The sequence below is a fragment of the Agelaius tricolor genome, unplaced genomic scaffold (assembly GCF_023055355.1).
Source record: "Agelaius tricolor isolate 1412-34295 unplaced genomic scaffold, bAgeTri1.0.p SCAF_1, whole genome shotgun sequence".
In the NCBI taxonomy this organism is placed as follows: domain Eukaryota; kingdom Metazoa; phylum Chordata; class Aves; order Passeriformes; family Icteridae; genus Agelaius; species Agelaius tricolor.
This window is the reverse complement of record NW_027269261.1, coordinates 58,797,542-58,808,211: the sequence shown is the minus strand read 5'-3', so window position 1 is coordinate 58,808,211 and position 10,670 is coordinate 58,797,542. Positions and strand designations below refer to the sequence as shown.

General features: G+C 47.7%; 1 protein-coding gene across 1 annotated transcript; it reads left to right on the top strand.

Annotated features, from left to right (window-relative positions):
- Positions 1 to 7,082: 7,082 nt before the first annotated feature.
- On the top strand, positions 7,083 to 9,187 carry TCF21 (transcription factor 21). The gene is made up of 2 exons (XM_071428443.1): positions 7,083 to 7,532; positions 9,098 to 9,187. Exons 1-2 carry the CDS (start codon positions 7,083 to 7,085, stop codon positions 9,185 to 9,187), a joined length of 540 nt encoding a protein of 179 aa, XP_071284544.1.
- Positions 9,188 to 10,670: the final 1,483 nt, after the last annotated feature.

Here is a 10,670-nt window from a genome sequence, read left to right as displayed (position 1 = left end):
CAGTTCTTTGGTCCTTTCTCAGCCTTCTGGGACTCCACTACAACACGTGTTTATGGTCTTCTTCGTATGCTATCCCTGGTTCATTGTCAAAACTATTTTTTTCCCTCCAAGTTACTTAAATAGACTTTTATGATGTGTTTTTGCAATACCGCTTTCTAAAACAACACTATTTTCTATATGTATTATGAACTACGATACGCACCATAAAATCAGAGGACTGCACTGTGGCAAAGTGCCATGACCCCACTTTGGGGATGTTCCAGGAGCTCCGAGAGTCACAGTTTGTGAGGCATGTATAAGGCCTGTCAGAGTCAAAAGAAATGCACAGTGACTGTGGTCTTTCTGTGTCACTTGAGTAGGATGTGTAATCTGCTTTCTCCTTTGTCTTTCCAGCAAACACTCCCGTTCCAGACTCATCCACAATGCATACACTCTTCAGCTGACTGCTGAGTTGGTTGAACCCCTGTGTATGATCCCACACGTGGATAGCTGAGTATCTCCTAGTCTGCTGGTTTGTTATATCGGTATTTTTAGCCAAAATAGTTTTGCAGCTATGTCACTGCAGTCCAGCATGTGTTTTTAAAGGCTTAATGCAGCCACCTATGGTAAAATGCAAAGCCCCTGTGACTAATGGAGCTCAAGGGAGTCCAGCAGCACAAATTGTGGCCAACGCAATCTCTAATAGAGTAAAGCAGCCCACAAAGAGTGGGTTCCAGAATGTGATGTTTCACTTGGGTGGGAACAGAGAACATAGCCCAGCCTACTGTGTTTAATGATGGATGCTGTGGGAATCTGACTTTCAGAAATTGCGAGAACTTTAGGTGAATAGGAATTTCAGAAAATCTGTGTCTGCACACACACACATCATGCCATAAACCATGCGAGTAATAAAATCTTACCAGAATAGCTGACATTCTTCCTGCCACTCCCCTACAAAATGTTCTTCTTTTCCAAACTTCCCTCTGAAAAAGGTCTTTTGTTTTCCAAAACTTGATCCAATGTGCTAATAACTGGAAGACAAAGAGAACTTACTTCTTATCAACAAATTTCATGTTCTAAAGTCACAAAAATGCAAAGGATTAGGCAATAAAGAAACATCACAGAAAGAGATATTCAAAACAAAACAGTTATGCCTGCATTTTAATCCTTCCATGACTATTTTACATAAGATATATTGGCTTTTTTGCATATTTCTCTTTTGACCACTTCATAAAAGAGTCTGCAGTTTACAATCTAAAAATATTTCAGAGATGCATTCTGGAAGTAATATCTAGTAATGGTCTCTGCAGTAGAGATGGAAGAGGATACCTCTCCTCACTGTCTGTGAAGAACAAATAATATAGGAATAAATTTGTAGAGGAATAAATAATAAAACAAACATGACACAGACACTTAGGTTTCACAGAATATTCTGAGTTGGAAGGGACCTCCAAGGATCATCAAGTCCAACTCTTCAGTGAATGGCCCATACAGGGATCAAACCCATGACCTTGGCATTATTAGTCCCATCCTCTGACCAGCTGAGCTAATTTCTCCTAGGTTTACTTCAAACAAGCATCCTGCCAAAGGAGATTCACTAGCACATCTGTGAATAGTTCATTGAAAGCCTGGGCTGAGCTCTCATGTCAAGGATTAGCTGTCTTGTTTCTGCTTCAGTAACTTCTTTATCTTCTATATCTTATATATTTCTGGTGTACACAGGTTCTAAATCATAACAAGACATATTGCTTCACACGGCAGCAGACCCAAAGCTCTCACCACAGATCTGGAATAGGAGGGGCATGTGAGTCACACCAGGATTTGATGAATTGATGATCAAGACTTGTCTTAACTCCTGATTAAGACGCTGACCTTGTTGTAGGTAAGTCTCTTAGGCATTAGGATATTTAATCATGGCTTTGCCTCTGTAGAGGCAGTTTTTGCTATTCTTGTTCATACACACTGGTTTACCCTGTGAGCAGTCCTGCTGACTTTTGTGGAGCCACTCAAGGGAAAGGTACTGGGTGGCATAAGGCTGGGAGATAAAAGTCATCCAGTTATTACATATACAAGTCCTCCCTGTAGCAAACAAAAGCACTGCTTACATTTGTCACAGATTTTGTCATCAATGTGACAAAAAAAAATTAAAATATTAAATCTGGAATTAGGTATTTTGAGTTTCGCTAAGTGTTTTTTCAATATCCACTGAAGAAATTTTTCTTTACCTCCACTTCCCAGAGTTTTAATGGGTTTGTGATATTTCAAGGTTTAAAAAAAATCACATGAAACGGAGCTATGGCTCCAGCATCATTTTCTACATAAATTTTCTTGGAACTACTTATTCCCTTTTAAATTTTCTGATCAATAAGACTGAAATATTTCCATTCTAGGTATCCATAAAACCTTCAGTTTAAAATGAATATAGAAGGAAATATTGTTGGGTTGTTTTTTTTTTTTTTTCCTCACAATAAACTATTCCAGAAAAGACTTTCTCAAAAAGCTCTTTTTTTTCAGGGCTCTGAAGGAAGATACTTGGATTTCTTGGGGAGGGACAGTGATGCTGATGTCCCATACAAATATGTGACATCACCTAGGGCCAGTTCTTCTGGACATACTTTTTATTCTCTTGGCAACAACATTACGTTTTTTCCTTGTTTATTGCTTCATGTTATTTTTCACAATGTCTTTTACCTTTCAAACTAAAACTGTGACCAGAAACATATACATAGCACTAGAAATGAGATGTGCAAGGATTTCAAACCCTTCCCACAAGCTATTCCACTGTTACAAACAATTTTGACCAATTTCCCACAGTCCATACTCTACAATATCTAATATTATTAATACTATTAGTGTTAGTTATTTGCATATATTATATTATGGCATTATTTCACTTAAGGTATGTTAAAGTATGCTTCTGAAGTCCTTTTACTATTTCACTTGGTTTCTGGGTGAGACCAAGAGTAACCAGGAGAAATCTCAGTGCAGCCAGGTTTTCTTTTTAAAGCGGCAACTTGAAAACAAAAATTAAGTTGTACTTTTCTTACTGATTATTCTCAAACCTGACTGAACACAATTCACGATCAGCTGGCTGCCTGTGGGTGACTTCCTTGGTTATTCTACAAAGAATACATCTGTATTGTACTTGGGCAAATAATTTCAAAACCAGCAACTGATTATGTTTTCCTCAGCTCTGGGTGAAACGAGTTTGGGTGACTGGTGACTGCTTAATATGTAGTGAAAATATAGCACCTTGATAAATGACACAGAGAATCAGAAAATAAACCAAGCTGTGTCATGCAAAACCATTAAATACTTGCAGAAAGCTTGGCCTCAAGTCCCAAAGCTGTTCTTAAATTACCATGTTACTCCTGCACAAGAAAGGGAAGACTGGAGGCATAAAAAGTGGGACTTCCTTTCTAGAGGGAAATTTGCAACCTGCCATAGACCAGCATAAGTCTATGTGAGATGTGTCCCTCATCTGACACCCATCAGACCAGGCATCCTGAATCTCTGTGCCCAGAGTATGTCCCCATACCCCCAGTATGTCCTAAATGGCCTGTCTGAGTGGGTCTAGTACTTAGGAGTAAGAGAGATGCATGGTCCTGCATAACCAGAGCACTGCAGAGGAGAAAGTAATTTACAGGGTAAATCCACAGATTTGCACTGATGTTCCTCATACCAGCCTTTCAACTTCCTTTTTAAAACATGAATGAAGACACGAATGCACTGGAAAGGCCAAAAGGACTTTAGCTCCATCTGTCTTTCCCAGCTAGTTATTAACCCAGTGGCCAGCCTGTAGTCCCAGTCACCTAACTGGAGAAGCAAAGGCTTCCACCATTATCTGGGTGACTGCAGCCACTCCAGTTTTACCCTTCCCACAGGGCTGGGTTGGTTTCCACCCTGCCAGTCCCTATTCCAAATCAGGTGCTATTCAGAAAGCCAGGAGGACTGGGCTAAAGGTGAGGGAAAATGATTGAAAAGGAGTCAGATTAGGGGTACAAGCTCCGGGCTTGCCAGGTGAGACATAAGAAGCAGGAAGGCTGGAAAAGCAGAGGTTCAAGTCATGTAACAAACAAATAAGGAAGCAGATTAGAAGATATGTTGTTTTTTTAAGTCTGCCCATGCTGCCCCCTTGGAGAGGGAATAATGGATAAATGTGTTAAGAGTCTATAATAGTTTGTATGCATAAAGAACTCAAAGTATATTATACTATATGTATAACATACACATATATGTATAACATGTATGTGAGTATACATCACATACATACAGTAATCTCCACAAAATGAATACAAAAAAAATGTGCCCTGTGTCTCTTCAAATGTGTGTGGTCTTTATTAGGTCAATTTTAACGGCCCTGAGTATTTAAAAATGTAAAGAAGTAAAAAACTACAGATGTGTGGAAATTCTAAAGGCTCATGGCACACATGTGTGCATATCTTGATATTCAGAATGCATATGTAGCAGCATACTAAAGGCATTTTTAAAGAGCCAGTTCATTCCTTCTGCTTTTTACAACAAAAGTTTAGAAAGTACTAAAATAAAAATGGAAAGGCTATAAGTATATATTGTTTTAGTTGTTTTGTCTTCTAGGAATTTCTGATGCTGGAAATTTTCCCTCTCTGGTCACTCATGCTTAAAGACACAAGCAACTTCAACTTGGTTTTCTGTCATCCTTGCTCCAGTAAGAGTCTTAGCTCAATTGTGACATCAATCACTTGGACTATAAATCTCTGCAATGGATATGGCCATTTAAATCTCCACCTGCACAAACAACAATCAGGCCTAGAAAATAAGGAGACTCATAAATCTCCACACTGGTGATTATTGATATTTTGGATTTGCAACAGCAATGTTATTTAAAAAAAAAAAATAATCCATTAATTAGGACTGATATGCTGACAATCTATTTAGTTTAGTTTATATACAGAGAAAACACAAACAAGGCACAGTTAACACAACATGAATTTAGAAACTACTGAATTCCCAAGAGCCCGGGGCTTGGAGATATGATATCTTAATGTACTTATCCTATTTTGAGGGGGAAGGTGTTATCTTCCACACAAATGATAAAAAGGTGTTTTTTCTTCTGGCTTACATGAGTCAAGGAAGAAAGATGGATCAAGAGATAGGCAAGACTTCCTTGCTGGCTATCAAAAATGACACTCTGCCTCCTACTGAAAATGAAATCTGCAGACAGTACACAGCATTCGGCAGACATACCAGCTCAGCCCTCCACAGTTTTTGTTGGGCTTTTTAGGGCATTCAGAAAACTCTGTGTGACGCTTACACAGATCACCAAGAAACTTTTCCTGTGGCTCCAGTGACTTTGGATTAACTATGAAGCCACTGGTGACATCTGAGGCTGCACATTTTTTTCTTGAGCTACGTGAATCCTCAGATAAGCAGCTGAATATGTGGAATTGCTCCTGCAATAAGAGCAGTCCCTGTGTGCAGTTCTTTAGCCCCTTGTGTTCAAAGCCCAGACTGCAGGGCAACCTGTGGGGTTTCAGGAAGAATGTGAGCAGGGAAGAAGCTATGGGAGCAAGTTCCTGATTCACTGGCCTCTTTGGGCTCCAAATGTGGATTTAGGAGACTATTTTACATGGAGGGGAAGAAGTGATAGCACAAAGTTAACTGCTTTCAAAAGCCTGCTCTGCTGAGGCTGAATACACAATCCCTAAGTTTGTAACAGCAGCATAAGTCTGTTCATTCAAACTACACAGCAACCCACTCACTCACACGTGTGGCAAAATCACTGGGAATGTTTGGCTTCAGGGGTTGCAGAGCCTGGCCTAATGCCCTCAGTCCCACAGGAGGGGCCTTATCCCTTATCTTGCTTCTTCATTCAGGACACACCCCTGACTTGAGCATGCATGAATCAGCAGACAAAACAGTCCACGGGTATGGAGGAATGAACCGCTGACATTGCTCTGCACGCCAAATAAAGGTTTCTGTTTTGTGGGAACTCTACCATCCAATAAACCCCCCCGCCTTGCCCCGTTTCCTTCATTTCATGCACACCCTTGCACCCTATCCACAGCCACAAAGACCCTCCCCAGCAGAACAACACTCTCCCTCAGCTCAGTGGGGCTCACACAGTGCTGGGATCTTGGCTACTTGGCACACCTGTGGACCAGGAAGCCTCTGCAACATTCACAGCTGGGAGGACTCAAAGACCGACGGGGACCGGGACTTGTCGGACGTCACCCCGGAAGGCTGGAAGAAGTCAGATCCTCCTGCCTCCAGCCCCTGAGCTGTGACGGCAAGGTCCACGCTGCTGGCCAGGCAGCGGAGCACTCCCTTCCTGGAATATGCAACTAGCTGGACAGGATGCGTTCGCAAATATAATCATCCACAAATCTCCCCCAGATTAGGTTACAGGACAGCGTTTCGACGGCACGCATTACAAAGCTCCCTGGAAGGCTTGGCTGGTAGATCTGCTGCTCTCTCTGCTCATGACCCATTTTGGCTTTCATCAAGAATCATGACACCAGCTGCCTGGGTCATCTAGGAGGCAGAGAGGGGGAGAGCAACCCTGGGCTGTAAAGGGAAGTGGGGAAGGAAAAGAGAAGGAGGAGAAGAAAAAGGAGGAGGAGGAAGGGGGAGGATAGAAAGACAGAGCACAGAGAGAGAGAGTAAGTTGTTTTAGTCCAGTTGTGAAGATTTGAATCCCAGTTCCGAGCTCTCGGCAAAGGCTTGCTGGGATACTTCATTCCCTGTCCTGTGCAAAGGTCTGTGATTGGGGATGTGGTGTGCTCAGTGGGCAGGGCCCCTCCCCTGGGCTGGATCCGCCTCTCTTATCCCCCAGATAAATTACTAGTGTCCTCACTAAATTCCTCGGCTTTCTCTCTCCCTCTCTCTCTCCCTCTCTCACACAAACTCACTCCCTCCCTCAAACACAGGCAAAGCAGGGCTGGGGGGCGGGAGGGCGGGGATCCTCCCTGGACTGGTATTGTGCCTTAGTCCTGGGCGGGGAGAGAAGGGGAGGAAAATACTGGAGCCCCTTCTCTCCTACGCCGCCTTGAAATAGGTTTGAGGAGCTGCCCTTCTTCCCCCCCTCCCCCCTTTCCTGCTGGTCGTTTGGCATCTTCCAGACCATGTCCACTGGGTCCCTCAGTGATGTGGAAGATCTGCAGGAGGTGGAGATGCTGGAGTGCGATGGCCTGAAAATGGATACTAACAAAGAGTTTGGGGCGTCCACCGAGAGCAACGAGGAGGGATCCAATGGCGAGAATGGCTCCCCTCAGAAGGGGAGAGGGGCCTCGGGCAAGAGGAAAAAAGCTCCCCCCAAGAAGAGCCCTTTAAATGGAGTGAGCCAGGAGGGAAAGCAGGTACAGAGAAATGCTGCCAACGCCAGGGAGAGGGCGAGGATGAGGGTCCTTAGCAAAGCCTTCTCCAGGCTTAAGACCACCCTACCCTGGGTGCCTCCAGACACCAAACTTTCCAAACTGGACACCTTGAGGCTGGCCTCCAGCTACATTGCTCACCTGAGGCAGATCCTGGCCAATGACAAGTATGAGAACGGCTACATCCACCCAGTCAACTTGGTAAGTCAGAGTCCGCTGAGGACAGGCACTCCGTGCGTGTGCATGGGGAGAGGTGGGCAAGCAGCTGGCATGGGGCATGTGCAGGGACAAAACTTTGCTGCGCTTCTCACAGAGAGCCTAGTGCCACTGGGGCGGAAAGAGGTACTGTACAAGGGGACAGGCTCCCAGCGGCCCTGCTGCCCTGTGCCCTGAGCCCCAAGCCTCCTAGGCCCCCTCTGCTGCTCCTAGCAATCCCTTCCCGGAGACAGGCAGCCACGCTGGCCACAAGTAAGCAGGGGCAGGCTTTACACTTTACTGCCCCAGAAACAATTGAGAAACCACAGAGACTTTCTACCTGCAAGTGGGCAGGTATAGGAATTTGGGTAGAAAAGGGTGTGCTTGAGGAAGGACCCAGGACTCATTCTTATCCTGTGTCTCTACCCCAGTGTTTCCTGACACAATACTGTCCCCAAGCCGTAGCTTTTTAAAGACAGGATTCTTGGGGTTCTGTGCTCAACCGCTCAGGTTTGTTGAGTCCAGGAAATTTCTCCTATACCTGTAAACTGGCACAGGAGAAATAAATGCCAAGGCAGACTCCACAGAAGAGGTGTCTGCCCCAAGCACACTCCACAATGCCTCTCCCTGGGCTGTGTGGTGTCCATCCTGCTGCTCCCACCACATAGTTTTCCTGAGCAGCCCTGGATCTCCCGACCATACCCGGCCACCAGAAATATCCAGTTTCCAGCTCTAAAAATATATACAAATTATGTAAACCAGGGGTAAGCAAGATCTGCCTGGGCTCTTTTTAGACATACAGCCTTTACACTGCCCACACGTGCAGACCCTGACTCATAAATGGATCACAGAAGGGAGCTGAGGACGTTTCACTGAGGTCAGGCTCTGCCTTTTGAGCTCTGGACTCTGGGGGAAAGTAGGTTACCCACTGTGTCAGCTGCTAAGGGCCTGGGAGATAATTTTTGATTAAAAACAAAATCCTCAACACAGGAAAAAAAAATAAAACAAAACCAGCACCCAGTATAGATAAAACCTCCCTCCTCTTCCGCACCCCCTCAGAGGCTCACCAAAACATTCTCCCCGAGACGTGGGAGGCCAGGGAGAGCAGCCGGGGCCCCAAGCAGCTCCTGCGCCCGGGGTAGCGTGGCGAGGCGTGAGGAGGCTCCCGCGGGCCGGAGCCCCCACGCCGGTCTCGACCAAACGCGAGGGTGCCCAGGGCGATTTTGCCGGGTCATGCGAATGTGCCGGAGCCGGGCGGCTCCTTTCGCCCTCCCTTCTGCCGTGTATTAGACGGGCTTCGTCGCCCCGAGGACGCCCGGTGGGGACCGCCGTGGCTGTGAGGCACAGCGGCATCAGCCGCCGGGGAGAGGCAAAAGGGTCCTTGCCGAAGCCAGCGGCAACTGCCCCGGCCTGAGCCCCGCTGAGCGCTGCCCGAAGTGGACTCAGGCGGGGAATGCCGGGCTCGGTCCCCCCGGACGCTCCCGAGCCGGACCCGCTGGCCATATGAGCGTTGCAATGTGCATTTCTCCATGTGTAACCCCCTTCCCACTCGTGTCTTTTCCTGGCTACAGACTTGGCCTTTTATGGTAGCCGGCAAACCCGAGAGTGACCTGAAAGAAGTGGTGAACACAAACCGCTTGTGCGGCCCGACGGCATCCTGAGCCCCGCGGCCGGGCCAGCAGCGTCCGTCCCGGCGCGGCCGTGCAGCGGGCGGCGGGGCGGGCAGGGACCCGCCGCGGCCTCGCCGCTGTCCCGGGCCCCGGGCAGAGCCACGGGGAGAGCCGCTCTCCCGGCGCAGAGGAGACCAAATATGCCCTAGCAAAGACTCCATCCACCCCGAGAGATCCTGACTCTATTTAACTTTATTAAATGCGTGTACAGTCGAGTGTCCTGCAACCACAGCCTTGCTGGTTCAAGAGCTACTAGAGAAAAGACAGAGATAAAACAAAACCTACCCCGCGTGTATCTTTTGTCTGAGACCTGTGAAATATGTAGATGCCTAGAAAAACTGACTTTGACAGTCATCTCTATGAAGTAATTCACCCTAAAGATATATAGATATATTTTCTTCAAGCAGATTCTGCTCTATTTCTGTGAATAAACCTTCCTTTCTATTGAACACGGAGCCGTGTTAAGTGTTCGTTTGAGACTCTCGGGCTCGGCGGGGGAAGGACTGAGCCTCCGCCGGCTCCGCCGTTCCACGAAGCGGCCGCGCTGCGGGGATCCCGCCTCTCCGCCCCGGGCCGCAGGAGGTCTGCTTCCCCGGAGCTAAAGACCTGGAGCACAGCCCTGGGGGAGGGGGAGACTGGGTCCGCAGCTCGCCGCGGGAGCCCGGCCCGGCTCCGCAGCCCGGCGCCCGGGCGCTGTGGGAGCCGCCCCCGCCGCTCCGGCCGCTCCGCTCCGCGGGGACAGGAACAGGGAGCTATTGATGAAGTACAGTCGGTCCTCAGCGCCGGGAATTTTTAACTTAAACATCTCCTCTCTATTGATCAGCGCACCCGTGGGAGATGAGGCTGAGATAAACAGGAGTGCGGGGCGCTCCCCCTGCACCGGCAGCGGCCGCCGGCAGCTGATGCGCCAGATCCCACCGCGCTGTTTAATGTTTCAGGGTTATGACCGCACTGTTTACAAGATGTCTTCGGTTATTTATACTGTTATTATTAGCACAGGGGCTTTAAATTTCCGCCTCACTTGCTCTTTCAATACCAACCCTCGGTTCCGTTTGATACCTGGGTACTTTCTTGCCGAAAGCAGGAGAGGGGCGGCAGGGGCTGCAGGGCCGTCCCCCGGACCAAGACCTCCGTCCCCGCTAGTTGCGGAGGCGACAGGGCCCGGGCGCGGTCACAGGCAGCGAGGGGGCCACAGACTCTCCCGGGGGCTCCCTCCCCTGGGTGTCCCCCGCAGGCCAGTGTTGAGCTGCCTCAGGCGTCCGTGCAGCCTGGATTGTGTTAATTCTCATCCCCCACTTTCCCCCGAGATAACTGGACGAGGTGGCGCGTCCTCCAGGCGACCCAAATTCACCAGTCGGGTTCATGCGTGGGCTAGGTTAGCTTTAATTAAAGCAACTCGCTGTGAACCGAGGGCTGTGCAAACATCTCAGCCCTCATTATGAAAAGGGCCAGGACATGCTGTATCATCCTAATG